We start from the raw sequence: 18,496 nt of genomic DNA on the forward strand, positions 1-18,496 counted from the left end.
AAATTTGTCTTGCCCTGTAAAATTTCCCATGAGGTACCTAAACATACACACCTTTTACTGACACAGTTGCAGTGGTCTCTGCAGTTCCTGCTTGACATGTATAGCTGGCACTGTCCTCAGGTTTGAGATCCTTAATGTGGAGCTGAATTAGGCAACCATCCTGCTTCATCTCATACTTCCTGTTTGCTCTCAATGGCAGCCCATTTTTGTTCCATTGCACTGGCACTCCAGGTTTAGACAGCTCACAGTACAGGAAGGTTGTACCTCCTTCCTCAGCCTCCATGTTTTGCAATTCTTTCTTGAAGAAGTGAGGGAGTTCTGAGAAACATTGTCACATAAATTATGAAATGTTATAATTTCATCAACACTAGCTACATGCATGTGATTGGCGGTTGGCAATTGCTATGTCGGAAAATACAATGAGTAAAAATGAATGAACTCATCTTGTCCCTATAACTTTGCCACGTGGGTATCTAGATGCACACACCTTTTACTGATACAGTTGCAGTGGTCTCTGCACTTCCTGCTTGACAGGAGTAGCTGCCACTGTCTTCAGGCTTGAGATCCTTGATGCTGAGCTGGAGGAGACAGCCATCTTGTTTCATCTCATACTTCCTGCTGGCTCTCAGTGTCAGTCTGTTCTTCTTCCATTGCATGGACAACCCAGCCTTAGATATCTCACAGCATAGAGAGGCTGAACTTCCCTCCTCGGCCTCTACATTTTGTAAGTCTTTCTTGAAGAGTGGACGGAGCTCTGAAAAAATTAGTGAAAAATAGAAAATTATTTTACAGCTTTAGTGATATGGGAAAAACTTAAGGCCTAACAAAAAATAAACAAAATTGTTCATGATTGTAGAATGCAGGTCATAGAATGAAGATGATGGGATTGTAATATTGGCAACTTACTACATGGCAGAAACTTCAGAAAACATCAAGAAATTTCTTGCATGCAGTGCTAACACTGAATTGCTCACTGCCAAATACACATACCTTTCACTGTCACAGTAACAGTGGTTTCTGCGCTTCCTGCTTGACATGTATAACTGCCACTGTCCTCGAGTTTGAGATCCTTGATGTGTAGCTGGAGGAGGCAGTGATCTTGTTTCATCTCATACTTTCTGCTGGCTCTGAGTGGCAACCTGTTCTTCTTCCACTGTACTGACACTCCAGGTTTGGACAGTTCACAGTACAGGGAGGCTTCACCTCCCTCCTCGGCCTCCACACTTTCTAATTTTTCCTTGAAGAATAACGGGAAATCTGGGGAAGTGGGCAAAGATTGAACATAATCTTTTAGCTTTTGTGAATTGGGAAAATGTTTGAGATCTAAACAGAGCAAGAAAAAAATGTAAAAAAATACAATACATACGGTATCAGGATTTTTTAGCCATTGTGCAGTGTAGATGTTGGGTTTGCAACACAAGCACCATAATTAAAAGTTTAGTGTTATCACTGAACTGTTCATTGCAATGCAAACTAGTAAACGGAAATACCTTTGACAGAGACACTTGCAGTGGTCTCTGCATTTCCTGCTTGACACATGTAGCTCCCACTGTCCTCAGGTTTGAGATCCTTGATGTGGAGCTGGAAGACGCAGCCATCCTGCTTCATTTCATACTTCCTGCTGGCTCTCAGTGGCAGCTTGTTCTTCTTCCATTGCACTGACAACTCAGGCTTAGTTACCTCACAGCACAGTGAGGCTGTTCCTCCTTCCTCAGCTTCCACATTTTGTAAGTCTTCCTTGAAGAATGATGAAAGCTCTGCAAAATGGGCAAGGATAGGAAAAAACGGATTATTCAGTCTTTATTATTGTGGAAAAATGCTTGAGACCTAACCAGAAGGACACCAAATTAAGACCTTAGAGGCAACTTACAATTACAGGCATTCAGATTGCAATATAAGCAATAAAAACAAACCAATAACCTAACATTTTGTTGTGTAGATAAATTAATACAGTGGACACACCTTTTACTGACACAGTTGCGGTGGTCTCTGAATTTCCTGCATGGCATGAGTAGCTTCCACTGTCTTCAGTTTTGAGCTCTTTAATGTGAAGCTCATGGAGGCAGCCATCCTGCTTTATGTCATACTTCCTGTTGGCCCTCAGAGGCAGCTTGTTTTTCCTCCACTGCACTGGCACACCAGGTTTAGACAACTCACAGCACAGGCAGGCTGTACCTCCCTCCTCAGCCTCTACGCTTTGTAAGTCTTCAGTGAATAAAGGTGGGTGCTCTGGTAGAAATGGTTAAGGATTGGAAAAATATTATTATGCATCTTTAGCATCATGGGAAAGGAGAGAAGAACAACGTTGTTTTAATGAATGCATACATTACAATTTTTTTTTTTTTAGCCAATTCACATTGTGGATTGCATTGAATTGTTTTCTGTCAAATAAACACACCTTTCACTGACAGTGATGCAGTGGTCTCTTCACTCCCTGCTTTACATGTGTAGCTACCACTGTCCTCAGGTTTGAGCTCTTTGATGTTGAGCTGAATGAGGCAGCCATCTTGCTTCATCTCATACTTTTTGCTGGCTCTCAGTGGCAGCCCGTTCTTCTTCCATTGCACCGGCACTCCAGGTTTAGACAGTTCACAGAACAGAAAGGCCTCACCTCCCTCCTCAGCCTCCACACTTTGTAGGTCTTTCTTGAAGAATGGAGGGAGCTCTGGGAAAAGTGTCATTTTAACAAACTTATGAATACTTTTTAAGTTTACTCAAACAATCTATATACTATAATTTCTACATTAAATAAGTGGGTTCACACAATTTGTTTTGCATCACACGAAGACTACAAAATAAATCAGACAATTTAGGTTTTTGTGTGATAAACTGCATGCAGAACTTATACAAAAACATTCTGATACAGTCAGAGTTCTCTACAGAAATCTCTACATGCACACACCTTTAACAGACACAGTTGCAGTGGTCTCTGCACTTCCTGCCTGACATGTATAGCTCCCACTATCCTCAGGTTTAATGTCCTTGATGTGTAGCTGGAGGAGACAGCCATCCTGCACCATCTCATACTTTCTGCTGGTTCTCAGTGGCAGCTTGTTCTTCATCCATTGTATGGCTACATCTGGCTTAGATACCTCACAGCACAGTAAGGCCGTACCACCCTCCTCAGCCTTGATGTTCTGCAATTCTTCTTTGAAAAATGATGGGAGCTCTGGGAAAGATAAAAAAACAGAAATTATGTTTATTAATGTTTAATGTTTACAGCGTTACCAGGTAATATATAGAAATTGAGATATAATATGTAGAAAGATGTCAAATAAATAAAGTAAATGATGTTAATGTTGTAGCTCTCTTGTCTAATTGAGGAGTGCAGTTGCTCCATTAAGAAATACAAACTTTCAAGAAGTTTAGATAATTACTAGCTATTATTTAAAAATCATTTAGGTATAGTTGTCTATTTTTTAAAGCTTGTTGACACTGTAAAATTTGTGCCCACACCTTTCACTTTCACAGTTGCAGCCGTCTCTGCACTTTCTGCTTGACATGAGTAGCTGCCGCTGTCTTCAGGTATGAGATCCTTGATGTGTAGCTGAAGGAGGCAGCCATCTTGTTTCATCTTATACCTTCTGCTGGCCCTCAGTGTTAGTCTGTTCTTTTTCCATTGCACTGACACTCCAGGTTTAGACAGTTCACAGTACAGAAAGGCCTCACCTCCCTCCTCAGCCTCCACACTTTGTAAGTCTTTCTTGAAGAATGGAGGGAGCTCTGGGAAAATTGTTAATTTAAAATTTTTTTACACATTTTTCATTTATAATGTAATAAGAATGCTTAACAAATCCTGACTATAAGTGTATTTGTAAATACTTTCTAAGTTTATTCAGACAATCTATATACTATAATTTCTACATTAAATAAGTGGGTTCACACAATTTGTTTTGCATCACACAAAGACTACAAGCTAAATCAGACAATTTAAGATTTTGTGTGATAAACTGCATGCAGCACTAATACAAAAAAGTTCTGATACAGTCAGAGTTTGTCACACAAATCTCTACATGCACACACCTTTAACAGACACAGTTGCAGTGGTCTCTGCACTTCCTGCTTGACATGTATAGCTCCCACTATCCTCAGGTTTGATGTCCTTGATGTGTAGCTGGAGGAGACAGCCATCCTGCACCATCTCATACTTCCTGCTGGTTCTCAGTGGCAGCTTGTTCTTCTTCCATTGTATGGCTACATCTGGCTTAGATACCTCACAGCACAGTAAGGCCGTACCATCCTCCTCAGCCTTGATGTTCTGCAATTCTTCTTTGAAAAATGGTGGGAGCTCTGGGAAAGATACGAAACAGAAATTATGTTTAATGTTTAATGTTTGTGACACTACCAGGTAATACCTACTGTATATATAGAAATTGAGATATAATATGTAGAAAGATGTCAAATAACATAATAATGTTAATGTTGTAGCTCTCTTGTCTAATTGTTTTTAAGTTTACATAATTAGTAGCTATTATTTGAAAATCACTTAGGTATAGTTGTCTATTTTTTTAGAGCTTGTTGACACTGTAAAATTTCTAAATTCCCACACCTTTCACTTTCACAGTTGCAGCCGTCTCTGCACTTTCTGCTTGACATGAATAGATGCCACTGTCTTCAGGTTTGAGATCCTTGATGTGTAGCTGAAGGAGGCAGCCATCTTGTTTCATCTCATACTTCCTGATGGCCCTCAGTGGCATCCTGTTCTTCTTCCACTGTACTGACACACCAGGTTTAGACAGCTCACAGTACAGGGAGACTGTACCTCCCTCCTCAGCCTCCACACTTCGCAATTCTTTCTTGAAGAATGGAGGGAGCTCTGGAAAAAAATTGTTCAGAAAGACACGATTTTATAGTTTTAGCAAAAGAGAAACAATGTGTTGAGATGTCACCACAAGAAGACAAAACAATAATATAGTTTGGCATAATAGTAAATGTAGTATTGGTGGTGTTATAATATAGGACAATACAATAAGTCACAGACAATGTATGTATGCTTGATCATATGCAGTACTGACATTGAAATGTAATGATAAAGTTACATTTGTAATACACATAGTAAACTCCACACACCTGTCACTAACACAGCTGCAGTGGTCTCTGCACTTCCTGCTTGACATGAGTAGCTGCCACTGTCCTCAAGTTTGAGATCCTTGATGTGGAGCTGGAGGAAGCAGCCATCTTGTTTCATCTCATATTTCCTACTGGCTCTCAGTGGCAGCCCGTACTTTTTCCATTGTACTGGCACTCCAAGTTTAGATACCTCACAGTACAGAGAAGCTGAATCTCCCTCCTCGGCCTCTACACTCTGCAATTCCTCCTGGAAGAATGGAGGGAGCTCTGGGAAAAATGTGAGAGGAATGACAGGATTGGAGACATTTGATGTGACAAGAATCTTTCACAGCAACATTGTGAAAATTGTTCTTTTTAAAGAAAGCAGGTCTTCAAACATGCTATTCATTAGAATGTGTTACATCAATTAACCTTCTTCAAGCAGCATTACTTCATTTTGTACCTGTTATAGTAAGCTTGGCACTGCTCTGCTCATCTCCAGTATCACAGGAGTATATTCCAGTATCCAGGGGCTCCACATCATGGATCAGCAGCAGGTTAACTTTTCCCTCCTTACATATCTTGTATTTATCACCATTTTGGAGGGGGATATGGTTGCGTCTCCAAGTTACAGGAGTGGTGAAGTCAGAGGTTGTGCAGGAGAGAGTAGCAGTCTCCCCTTCCATTATCACAATATCTTTAGGCTCCTCCTCAAATAAAACTGAAATTTGAAATCACATGCCACTTTAGAATGTCGAAGGATAATAACATTAAAAAAAGGACTGTACTTGATATATTTTTGGTATATTGCTCAGTGGGAGCAATGGAAAGTGATCAAAATTATTTAAAAAAACATTTTCACCCTATATATCTCATGTTTCTGCTCACCTTTGGGCTTAGGAACCACTAGCAAACATGCAGAGGTCCTCTCCTCCCCAACAACAAATGTCACAGTGCCTGTCTCCTCGGGTGTTGTCATGGTGAGGACCAGTCGGTGTTGGCGACCCTGGCATGACATCTGGTTCATCTCATTCTGCTGCAATTGACTGGAGCCAAGCCACCAGACACCCTCAGTCACATCAGCGTGGCTCAGCTCACACACAAATACTGCGTCCTGTCCCGCTGTCACTGTCATGTCTCGCAGCTCTGTAACAATCTGCACGCGCTCTGTGGAGGAAGAAGGAGCTAGATACAGCTGGATTTTTAGAGATGGAAACTCATATATTAACAACAATGTAGGTGAAAACCTGTTGGTTTTATTCATGTTGTCCTTCTTTTAAAGTAAAGGAGTTAGCTAAATATATCAGTAAATAAGGGATTGGTTTCTCCTGTTGTATCCACCTACCCCTCACAATCAGCTTAGCAGTGGTTTTCTTGCCCCTGGTGATACAGCAGTAGTCGCCAGCATCATACAGATGCAATTTCTTGATCTCGAGTGTGTGTTTAGGACCTTGTTTCTTTAAAATGTATCGTCCTCCATCTTCCAACACAGTGTTGTCCTTCTTCCATGTTACAGGGACATTACCACTGGAAATCTCACAAAACAGCAGCACAGATTTCCCCTCCATCACTGCTTGGTTCTCCAGCTCCTTCTCAAAGAACACTGATGCTGCCGCTGGTATGAGGAAAAGGGGATATTATGTTACTAAAGTTGAATTTCCACCTAAAACAATGAATACTGACTGGGTGTTGAATGAAGGAACTTAAGTCATACAACACATGTAGAACATGTTTGTTATTATGTAAAACAGGGTTTATCTTTAGTGTGGAGTTAAGATCAAGTATAAACAAAGCTGTGCAGAGCTGCAATGGGTAGTGACCACTAAGAGTCCCACAGAGAGCCTACAGGTGGATGTAGGAGAAGAGGTTTGAGTTATGTAATAATAGTGAAGAGCGTAACAGCTGAGTCATTAGCCTAAACCAACCCACAGGCTTTGTTCCTCTGTACTACTAACAATTTGGATTCATTATGGATGCAACCAAATGCAATATTAGTGTCTAGGTGTCAAGGGTGGAGCAAGTGCATGTCAAATACCTCTCACATTCACTTCAGCTGTCGTCCTTTGCTCTCCAAAGGTACAGCCGTACTCTCCAACATCCTCTGGCTGGATGTTTCGAATGTGCATTTCAGCTATCATCCCCTTCAGTGACATCTGATAACGTCCTCCATGATAGAGCTGGTCTTCCCCTTTCCACCACTGTACAGGCACCCCAGCCCTAGACAGTTCACACCGAAGGGTCACAATGCCTCCTTCAGGGGCCTCCTGGTTCTTCAGACCCATCTTAAAGGTTAAGGGGATAGCTGTGGAATAGTGTGAAAAATCAGACAGTATGACCAAGACAACATTTTACTGCTATTCCTATAATATAATATGGTCATTAAATTACATCCTTCACCAATTCATGTCAATACTTCTTTCTCTCCTAAAAGTTTAACAATCCAAACATACAAACATGCTCACATTTACAGTCTTGTCTTACATGTAATGGTGATGTTGGCAGTGGTCTTGACATCACCGTAGATACAGCTGTAGAGTCCACTGTCCTCCAGCTGTGCGTTTTTAATGGTCAGCTCCAAGGTGCTAGTTCGATTTTTAATCTGGTACTTGAAATTGTTCTTCAGCAGCTCATTCCCTTTCCTCCACTCCACCGCAAGGCCAGGCTTAGACAGCTCGCAACCCAACGTGACACTGTTCTCTTCCTCCACTTGCTGGTTCCTTAACTTGGTTTTGAATGTGATGGGAGGAGCTGCACAGAAAGTATAGTGGTGATCAGTTCATATCATAGAAGTAGTAGCAATTATGGTTTTATTATAATAAAATACTATGTGAACTATTGATTCAAATAGATGTTAAAACCTGGTAAAAATGACAAACCTTTGACAGTGAGCTCAGCAGTTGACTGGCTGTCTTTAGTCTTGCAGGTGTATTTCCCAGCATCACTCTCCTCTATGTTATTAACAATCAGTTTTGCAAGATGTCCCTCCTGTTTCATCTCATATTTGTAACCAGTCTTAAGGATGACTCTGCCTTTCCTCCAGTCCACTGGACCTCCAGGCGTGGAGAGCTCACAACAGAAGACTCCACTGTCCCCTTCCTTTACCTCCAAATTCTTCACCTCTTGCTTAAACGTTACAGGAAGTGCTGAGAAAAAGCCAACAAACGAAAATTAAGCAGGGTCTAAAATAAGATATAGCTTGCTCTCAGGCTCAGCCTTTTATCAATGACGATGACTTGACACATCAGAGAACTTATCTACTTTCAAAGCATTCTGAAGACATATTTCCACACAGTCCAAAACTGTCACTTCATAGACTTCTTTGTACATCTACTATATTTACTGTATGGAAATTAGCAGGTCTGTCTCATTGTTGTTAATACACAAAATCAGCGTCATCAAGTTAACTGTATATTTGCTTGCCAATGAATCGTATTGGCTCTAGTAAAGCATACCTCTTACTTTGATGTCAGCTGAAGTCACAACAGTGTCAACAAAACAGCTATACTCCGCAGCATCTGTGAGAGCTAAATTTCTGATCAGCAACTCAGACAACCTGCCATCTTGCTTCATCTGATATTTTTCACCCTCCTTCAGGAGTAAAGCATCTCTCCTCCACTCGACTGGGACTCCTGGCTTAGAGAGCTCACAGCGCAGTGTCACACAGCCCTCCTCCACAGCTTCCTGATTCTTCAATTTCTGCTTAAAAGTCACTGGAATCGCTGAGGAGTGAAAATCCAAAAATACATGATAGAAAAAAAGAATGAGCAGATTACAAAGCATGATTATGTTTTTTGTTTCTATAATGTGTGATGCCTCTCACCAGTGATTATAACAGTAGCAGTAGTTTTTATGTCTTCACAAACACAGCTGTAAATTCCACTGTTCTCAGGCTGGCTTTTCCTGATGAGAAGCTCCAGAGTGGAGCTGCTCTGCTTCATCTGGTACTTATCTCCATTGGTCAACGCATTGTCTCCCTTCCTCCACTGCACTGGGACTCCAGGTCTGGACAGCTCACAGCGGAGAGTTAGAGCATTGCCCTCCTGCACCTGAATATTTTTCAGTTCTTGGAGGAATCTGATGGGACGTTCTACAGAGGACCACAAGTCAAACATCAAAATTATTGAAAACCTAAAGTTTGTTACTCTGTATTCTTGACAGATAAGTCATGTTAGCCAGACATGGCATGTCACACAGACACGCAAGTCAAGTTTTTACAATAAAATGTTTCCTGTGGCAGCACCAGTGCTTTCTGCAAAATAAACACGAAATGAACTGTAACAACAAAACATCAAACATCTTAAAACTTAGGTATAACCTAATCTCAACAAAATGCATATATAGTGTATGCAGCACTCACCGTTGACTAGGATAGAAGCTGTTGTCCTTTCTTCTCCACATATGCAAGTGTATTCTCCGATGTCATCTAGACTGATGTCCACAATCTTCATCTCCACCTGCAATTCCTTCTTCCTCATCTGGTATTTGTCTCCATTCCTCAGAAGCCCCTCTCTTCTCCTCCACTCCACCGAGGGAGCAGGTTTGTCAAGCTCACATCGCAGAACCACACTGTTGCCCTCAATCACCTCCTGGTTAACTAGTGGCAACTTGAACCTTGGTGGCAAAGCTGTCAATCAGAGAAGGACAAAATGAAGGACAAAACCACCTAAGGAATGAAAGACAAAATAGTGTATCCTACACTTAGTATTGATGATCATATTAGAATAAACCACAGCTTGCACATTATTTACTAAATTCACTGGATTCAATGGAAACATTTTTAAATTACTCTTTGGAATAACAATGATCATAATAAAAAATACCATGGCTGTTACATTGCAGCAGTGATGTATGCAACATGGTAGGTCATGCTCAAAATCGATTATATCTAAGTAATCCTTCTAAACTGAACAGTGCAATGGATTATGATAATCCATTAAAAGTGGTTAAATCCTGTACCAACATGTCACATGACTATATGACATGTTGTTTCGGTTAAATGAAAAACACTAAACCTAATACCAATGCTAGGTCTTAGTTACACACATGCTTGGGATGTTTCTAGTCACAAACTATCTACGTATCCCACATGATGTGATTCTTTCAACATACTTTTCACCTGGGTAACGCAAAGTAATGTACAGTACACACAAACTACATTGTACTGTGACATTTATCCATTAGCAGGATGACATCAAAATGGATGACTAGATAGGACACATTTGTCTCTAAATTAAGTCTTGGTGAAGCTACATGAAGAGCTCACACAGTGCTAATACCCACTGGGTCTATTTTAATTTTACTATTATGGAGCTGACCTCTTTCACGTCTGCGCTGTGGTGATTCTGTTGGATACAATTCATGATTAGTAGTTTATCTTTAATTAATCAGAAATATGCTGTGCAAAATTAATAACACATATCTGCAGCAATGTCTGACTTAAAAATGTCTCACCTTGGACAGTGAGCTCAGCAGTTGATTGGCTGTCTTTGCTCTTGCAGGTGTATTTCCCAGCATCACTCTCGTCAACGTTGTTGATGATCAGTTTAGTGAGACGTCCCTCCTGCGTCATCTCATATTTGTCTCCAGGCTTCAGGATGACTCTGCCTTTCCTCCACTCCACTGGAGCGCCAGGTTTTGAGAGCTCACAGCAGAAGAATCCACCATCTCCTTCCGTCACCACCAGATGCTGAATCTCCCGTTTGAATGTAATGGGCAGTGCTGTTGTGGGAATATTAGAAATTGAATCCACAGATTTTTTTTCTTTTTTTGTAATACAGGAGCAGGAGCTTTTCTTTCTATAAAAAATGTCACCCTTTTTTATGGAATTAATGTAATTTTACACTATACCAAATGTGCAAATCACCTTTGAAATCTAATTATATCTCTGTATTGGTAAGTCACATGAACATAAAGTTTAAAAGGAGATGCTGTTGAACGACATGAGATATACTGAGACTGTCTAATTCATAATTATATCATTTTAGATACTATCATCAAAATGTCAGGGTTATAACCCCAATTCATCATTTTAAATGTACTGAAAAGCTAATGTTAGCAAGAGGTTGTGAAATACCTTTTTGTGCCCATATACTAATGTGTTCTCATCAGTCTTCAAACTTACGTTTCACTTTGACCACAGCAGTGGTCTTCTCATCTCCTGTGATGCAGCTGTACTTCGCTGCATCCTCTGGTTGAACATTGAGAATGGTCATCTGAGCTGTCTTTCCTTCTATCTTAATCTGATATTTTCCTCGAGATACCTCCTCAGACAACACCTGACCCTCCTTCTGCCACTGCACTGGGACTCCTTTTTTTGACAACTCGCAGCGTAATGTCACGCTGTTCCCCTCTTCAGCCTCCTGACTTTTCAGACTCACTTTAAATGTGGCAGGAACCGCTGTAGTATACATGTAAAGCAGAACACAAGCACTGAATTATAAAACATATAAATTACAACAAAAATACTTATGACTACAACTGTCTAAAATATTTAGCTATAGTATGCATTTCAGGCAACATAACTCTCTTACAACACTTGTGAAGTCCTACAATGCTTATGAGGTTTGTATTATATCACTGTGATTATTACTGATATATAAATTCCCAGTACTTGACATGTAGCTCAATACATTTCTAACAAAAAGTTTCATCATACAATAAAAGAAACAAGATTATGCATCAGGTTGGCCAAACACACACATCACACACTGAACATACCTATTACTTTAACAGTTGCCTTTGTCTTCTGCTCTCTACAGACACATGTATAGACTCCGCTGTCCTCTAGTACAGCATCTCTGATGGTCAACTCCAGGACTGAGTCCCTCTGCTTTATCTGGTACTTCTCTCCATTTTCCAACAGATCTCCTTTGAGTCTCCACTCCACAAGGACGCCAGGTTTAGAGATCTCACAATGCAGTGTGATGTTGTTTCCTTCCTCGACTTGAAGGTTCTTCAGCTTTTGCTTGAAGGTGATGGGAAGAGCTAAAAAACAACATTAAAGTAAGGTTATGGAAATTGAATAGAAAAATTGAAGCCCTTGAATTCAAGTTACAGTAAAAGGTAACATCATTATGTTATTGTCTTTAAAATTACTGTGCTTTGCCAGTCTAAGGCAGTGAATAGTAAACATTTTTGGCCTGTGATCCCTTAAAATAAAGCAAAGTCTATCTGGGACCTCGGGGTCACATGTTGCATTGTTTATCAGTTACATGAAAGAGGACTTAATTAGTTTTGTTTGAATAACTTTTAGAGGCTTGAGGGGATAACATGCGGTTATTCACAAGAAATAAGGCAAATACCAAAGTAAATCTTGAAAAAATAACTGTTTTGGGTGTCAGAAATATGTTTCATTCTGTATCCTCTGTATCCTCTGTATCCTGTATCCTGTCCTATTATCTTCCTATCCCTTAAATTAATCCAGTGATCCCCAGGTTGGGAACTACTGGTCCAAGGAGGTGAAACTTAGCAGCTTTCTAGATGACCGCTAATTGATATGATATGATTCTACTGTATACTTAAACAAAGTCAGGGGTTAAAACAGTATGTTTACATAGTTCAAGCATGTGAACTCCCTTCTCATTTTCAAAAAGTGCATATTGCCACGTAAGTCACATATGTCTCTTATTCTTGCATGTAGAACTTTTATTAGTATGACTTCCTGTTACGTAAATAGAAAACAGAATATGACTAAATACTATAAAACTCCTACCATTCACAGTCAGAGTTGCAGTGCTCTCTATGTTCCCACAGATGCATGTGTAGATATCGCTGTCTTCAGGTGTCACATTAAAGATCCTCAGTTCAATCAGCATGTCTCTCTGCCGCATTTGATATTTCTCACCATTCCTAATGGGCTCATCCCCACTCTTCTTCCACTCCACCGAGTGACCCGGTTTAGACAACTCACAGCGTAAAGTCGCAGTGTTGCCCTCCTCGATCAGTACATTCCTCAACCTCTGCTTGAAGGTGACTGGGAGAGCTGTCATGGGTTACATTAGAAATAATTTGTAGTGATAATTAAGGATGATAATTGTTAACTTTTTCTTGGCACACCTGATAAAACTTACAAAAACACTGATTATGTGGTCATATTCCTCTTCTAAAACAAAAGGCCCTCCCCAATTCAATTCATGCATGATGACAGAACCTTACAATTCTATTATCAGCAAAGTCTAGTCTGGTGGAAAAAAAGACATTTCCTACCAGTAATTTTGATAGTGGCGGTTGTCCTCTGATCAGCACACAGGCAGCTGTAGACCCCACTGTCTTCAGGCCCAGGCTTCCATATGAGAAGTTCCAGCGTGGTCTCTCTTTTCCTTATCTGGTACTTAACCCCATTCTTCAACAGTTCATGGTCCTTCCTCCATTCCACTGGTATTCCAGGTTTGGAAAGTTCACAGCGCAAGATGACATTGCTGCCCTCCTCTGCTTGCATGTTCTTCAGCTGCTGTACGAATGTAATAGGGATAGCTGGAAAGCAAATGGTGTCAATGTATTGATAAATATGCATATAAGCAAAATATTTCATGTAATTTATTCATGATACACATAGGTCTGAAAGAAGAATCAAGCATCTTCAGTACACTGAAGATGTGCAAGGTTAAGGTGCAAATGTTCATCTGTTGCTTTTCATTTCTGTCTAACTGTGATATTTAAGACCATAATCCATAGACAGAGTTAATGGGCACGTGTCCTGTGCAAATGCAAGTAAACAGAACATTACAAAATCTGCACTGTCCCTTTAAGACAATGTCAGTTAGTTATGAATAAGAAAAAATGCATAACTGACTTTTAAATACACTCCTGTGAAAGTGTGGTTTGTTATAACTGCAAATACCACATTTCTACTCAAGTCTAAAGAAACGGGAAAAAATATGTGTAAGATCAACCATTGTAAAATGTACATGAAAGTACGGAATACTAAATAACTTTGGCTTTTACCGTGTACTTTAAGGCTTGCTGTAGTGCGGTGGTCTCGGCATTGACACGTGTACTCTCCTGAGTCCTCAGACTTCAGGACTTTGATGGTGAGAGAATTGATCGTCTTCCTCTGTTTCATCACATATTTGTCTCCAGGCCTGATGTTCTCCAGACCTTTCCTCCAGTGGAACTGGACTCCAGGCAAAGAGTATTCACAGGTCAGGATAACAGTCTCACCTTCTTTGGCCTCCACCATCTGTAGAGGCTGAGTGAACTCAGCTGGGATGGCTAAAAAAAGACAACAAAGAGGGGACACTGTTACACAAAAACAAAACATTTTTCACACCCTAATAAGCAGGCAAGATCATGTTTTAAACATTTTTAACAACAGCAAGTAATAACAGTCCTCTACTAACAGACTAATCTCATTCATACCTTTAACTGTTACAATGGCCCTAGTTGTAACAGATCCAGCACTGCACTCGTACACCCCAGCATCACCACTGCAGACCTCCCGAATGGTTAGCCGAGCCTCGCAGCCGGAACGACTGGCAAAATACCTTGAAGAGTTCCACATCAGGCAGCCATCTTTGTACCACAGGATGTGACATGGCTTGGAGCTCACACAGGACAAAACCAAACCACCTCCTTCAATAGCCTCACAGTCTTCCAGCGCTTTACAGATGGTTGGACGCCTCTCTGGCAACATGAAGAGATGAGGCCAAATCAAGTCCAAATGAAATGTAACAAATAATATCACATAAAATGCTGAACAAAGCCTCACCTCTAACCAACAGTGAGGCATATGACCGTTTGTCCCCTGCTGCAAATGAGATAGTGCCAGTGTCTTTGCGGGCAAGCTGTCTAAACGTGAGGGTGTGGTAGCCTCCTGGCACCATCTGGATCTCATTAAGATTATTGGTGTACAGTAGTGTCTCATCCAGATACCACTTGACCCCTGTATAGTCGCTGGGACAGATCTGACACCTGAATGTGACCGTATCCCCCTCTAGGCACTCAACATCCTGTAGTTCATCCAGGATTAATACCTTCTGGCCTGAGAGAAACATGGAAAAGACGAAAACATCAGAAATCCCATAAATCTTATATAGGGACTGGATCCCGCAATCAAAATCAATCAGTGCACATGTAATGTGCATTAATAACATGAATTGGTTGATAGTTATGTTCCCATCCTGCCATGAAGTGCTGTTAAACCAACTTTCTGTCTGCATTTCATTGGAGATTTTGATGCTTTAACCTTTTAGCTCAACTAATACGTGGCCCCACTTGAGTCTTAATCTAAACAACCCTGACCCACAGTGATGTAATGCCCAGTATTCCCCTCACCCTGTACAGTCAGCTGTGCCCAGCTCTGCATGGTACCAACGTCACATGTGTAAATATCCGTGTCCGATTTCTCCAGACAGGTGATGGTCAGGGAAAGCACCACACCCTTCTGCCTCAAGACATACTTCCTACCAGACCGCAGCTCCATCATGCCCTTCCGCCAGGTCACACGCTTGGCTGGCCGCCTGGTCTCACACTCCAGAGTCACTTTACCCTTTTCCTCTGCTTGGGTGTCTTTTAACTCCCTTGCAAATGTGTGCTGCAGCTCTAAGAAGGGAGAGTAAAATTCAGAAAATTGAGTCAAGCTTCACAATTGCAATTGCAGGCTCCAATCCACATTGAATAATGGGGTATAAAATTGAGAGTGAGCCATACAGATTTCCATAACTAAAGTTATAAAGTGAAGAACACTACATTGTATTATAGGGTTAGCTGAGATCAAGGTGGAATTTCTGACACAACGCACAACATTGTATTGGACATAACAAAATATCTTGAAACAAACATGATCAAATCTTTACTCTAGAAAGCCTTCTATTTTAAAAGCCCTCACCTACCTCTGATCTCCACCTTGGCACGGGAGGCGACACCGTCTGCTTCACAGCAGTACTCTCCAGAGTCTTTGATGGTGGTATTTTTGATTACCAGCCTTGCAAGGTCTTTCAGCACACCCATCTCATACTTTGGGCTCTGCCTAATTAGATGTCCATTTTTCATCCAGCGGATCGTGGCTTCAGGTTTGGTGATCTCACAACTCAGCTCTGCGTCCTCACCCGGCACAGCCTTGACATTTAGCAGCTGCCTATAAATGTGCACTGGCTTCTCTAAAGGAGAAACACATTTATGCACATTCAGGCATATTTGTATAAATACACCTACCAATTGGTATATCAAAATGCATAACATTCATTTTATCAGAAGGAGCCAGGTATTCACCTTTCACAAAAAGCATGGTCCTACAGCTTAGGTCTTTAATTGTGAAGACCACATCTCCAGCGTCAGACAGTACAGCATCTCTAATGGTCATCCTATACCTGCGGCGATTGATGAAAACCTGGATTCGGCTGTTGGTGACTACCACCTGGCCATTGATGGTCCAGGAAGGCTCATCATTGAGATCATGAGAGAGCTGACACTCAAAAGTGCAGTTTTCGCCCTCCATAATAGAGGTTGTCTTCAAACGTTGAATAATGGTGATATGCAAGTCTGTTGATGAATATAATCATAGAGTAGCTTTATTAGACATATTGTATCTCAGCAGTTGTTTATGTATGTCACAATGAGTTGTGCCATTTGTGTACCTAACCTCAAAGCAGGAGTCATTTAATATAATCTTTGAAACAGTATGACATTAAATGTCTCTATAGTCTTATTCCTGAGTGCACGAGTTGTGCCATTTGTGTACCTAACCTCAAAGCAGGAGTCATTTAATATAATCTTTGAAACAGTATGACATTAGATGTCTCTATAGTCTTATTCCTGAGTGTATTTGTGTCATTTAAAAAGAATGTATTATCTGAAGTTAACAAATTAAAAAGAAAAATCAAAAATACAAAATTTCTATTTCGAAGTTGGTTCTGTCACTGTTGTAAAAAGCCATACAGCTTACCATGACGATTTCTATATTTCTACTACCCACCATGTACACAAACTTTAGCTTTGGTCTGGCTGGTGCCCAGGTCACAGGTGTACAGGCCAGCGTCATCTTTGCTCAGGGAATGAACAATTAGTGCCATGGACTTCCCGCACTGAAGCAGCTCATGTTTGTCATCAGTCATCAGGACCTCACCGTCCTTTCTCCAAACAGGGGTCAGTGTCTCTTTGGAAATTTCACACTGCAAGCAGACCTCCCCTTGCTCTTCTCCTACTGCATCCTCCAGAGACCTCAGGAACACTGCTGGGCGCTCTGGAGGCAGGGTGCAACATGAGCTCATTACTGGGTTCACGTTTCTCAGAAATTAGCAATTAGAAATTTACAACAAGACAATTTAAGTATCAGACAAACTCCTTTTCATATGTTTGATAGCTGACCTTTGACCTCTAAGGTTGTTGTCTCCGAAAGAAGGCCTACTTTGAAGGTGATCATGCTCTGCTGTGGCCGCAGCTTCTTAATCATAAGGCTGTGCATAGTGCCCATGTGCTGTATCCTGTTGATGGCGTTGGAATAAAGGCGGACATTGTTGAGGAGCCACTCCACATTGGCAACCACATAGTTGAGCTCACATGAGAATGTGGCAACACCGTCCTCCTCAATTTCCACAGCTTTAAGGTGTTTCACTAACTTTAATGTTCTCACTACAATAAAAGAGGCAGGTAGTTATTACAAGTCATAAACTGAACTACATATACAGTACAAATCTGAAAATACTTGATGTCAATACAGAAAGTGTTATTACTTCAACACGTTTAACCTACCTTCTACCTTCACATGTGCTGTGCTCTGTGAACCCCCAGCCATGCAGCGGTACTGTCCTGCATCCATCCCTGTCAAGCCATGAATGGTCAACTCTGCTCGTTTCCCCTCTCTCTTCATGCTGTACTTGTTTGAGGTCTTCAGAGCTGTACGACCTTTAAACCACCTCACCACCCTGGGAGAGGGGGCAAATGCACAGCTCAGGGTCACAGAGCTGTTCTCTTTTGCCTCTGCATCATCCAAATGGCGGGCAATCTGGAGAGGTCGCTCTAGAGGAGAGAAATGTAAAGCCAGCTTCAAGACATACTCCCAAGAAATTCATTCACTTTACTCACTCGATCCTTTCAATGATTACGCAGAGAATGAATCATTTCTTAGAATACATGAGACAGGAAGCAGGACAAAACACTGGAAAGGCTGCGTGTCCATTGCAGGGCTAACACAGAAAGCAGGGACTCACAGTTCAGAGTCTGCTGTGAGATGTTCTTTTAAAATGAAAATGAAGTCTCCTTGCAAAAATGACTCTTAAAAGTTCAAGAAAGTGTACTGTAAACAGAGAATCCTTCCAAAATCAGCTTACAAAAACTGAAATTTTACCATGCAATGTTTTAATTGTCCTGAATAGTAATGCCATACAAAAAACATGTAATTAATACCATATAAATAGATTTTAAAAAACATGCATAAACATGTGTATGTTGCAAATAACCCCCCAAAATCTAACAACTTAGAAACAGAGTAGATAAGCAAGCTTTTGTCAAG

At 40.9% G+C, this 18,496-nt stretch overlaps 1 protein-coding gene across 1 annotated transcript in view; it reads right to left on the bottom strand.

Moving 5' to 3' along the window:
- The window catches only part of obscna (obscurin, cytoskeletal calmodulin and titin-interacting RhoGEF a), a 41,207-nt gene that overhangs the window by 20,346 nt on the left and 2,365 nt on the right, over window positions 1-18,496 (bottom strand). Inside the window, 35 exon segments of the mRNA XM_062424292.1 lie at window positions 52-318; window positions 488-754; window positions 991-1,257; window positions 1,491-1,757; window positions 1,963-2,231; window positions 2,233-2,271; window positions 2,395-3,169; window positions 3,457-3,723; window positions 4,024-4,290; window positions 4,550-4,816; window positions 5,071-5,337; window positions 5,513-5,770; window positions 5,938-6,216; window positions 6,395-6,664; window positions 7,085-7,351; window positions 7,531-7,797; window positions 7,926-8,192; window positions 8,502-8,768; window positions 8,870-9,136; window positions 9,407-9,673; window positions 10,365-10,391; window positions 10,501-10,767; window positions 11,171-11,446; window positions 11,767-12,033; window positions 12,761-13,030; window positions 13,255-13,521; window positions 13,993-14,259; window positions 14,407-14,670; window positions 14,756-15,028; window positions 15,322-15,588; window positions 15,879-16,145; window positions 16,258-16,527; window positions 16,961-17,227; window positions 17,353-17,616; window positions 17,737-18,003. Of these exon segments, the coding sequence (XP_062280276.1) occupies window positions 52-318; window positions 488-754; window positions 991-1,257; window positions 1,491-1,757; window positions 1,963-2,231; window positions 2,233-2,271; window positions 2,395-3,169; window positions 3,457-3,723; window positions 4,024-4,290; window positions 4,550-4,816; window positions 5,071-5,337; window positions 5,513-5,770; window positions 5,938-6,216; window positions 6,395-6,664; window positions 7,085-7,351; window positions 7,531-7,797; window positions 7,926-8,192; window positions 8,502-8,768; window positions 8,870-9,136; window positions 9,407-9,673; window positions 10,365-10,391; window positions 10,501-10,767; window positions 11,171-11,446; window positions 11,767-12,033; window positions 12,761-13,030; window positions 13,255-13,521; window positions 13,993-14,259; window positions 14,407-14,670; window positions 14,756-15,028; window positions 15,322-15,588; window positions 15,879-16,145; window positions 16,258-16,527; window positions 16,961-17,227; window positions 17,353-17,616; window positions 17,737-18,003 (9,408 nt within the window).

Source organism: Scomber scombrus, chromosome 8 (assembly GCF_963691925.1).
Source record: "Scomber scombrus chromosome 8, fScoSco1.1, whole genome shotgun sequence".
Classification (NCBI taxonomy): Eukaryota; Metazoa; Chordata; class Actinopteri; order Scombriformes; family Scombridae; genus Scomber; species Scomber scombrus.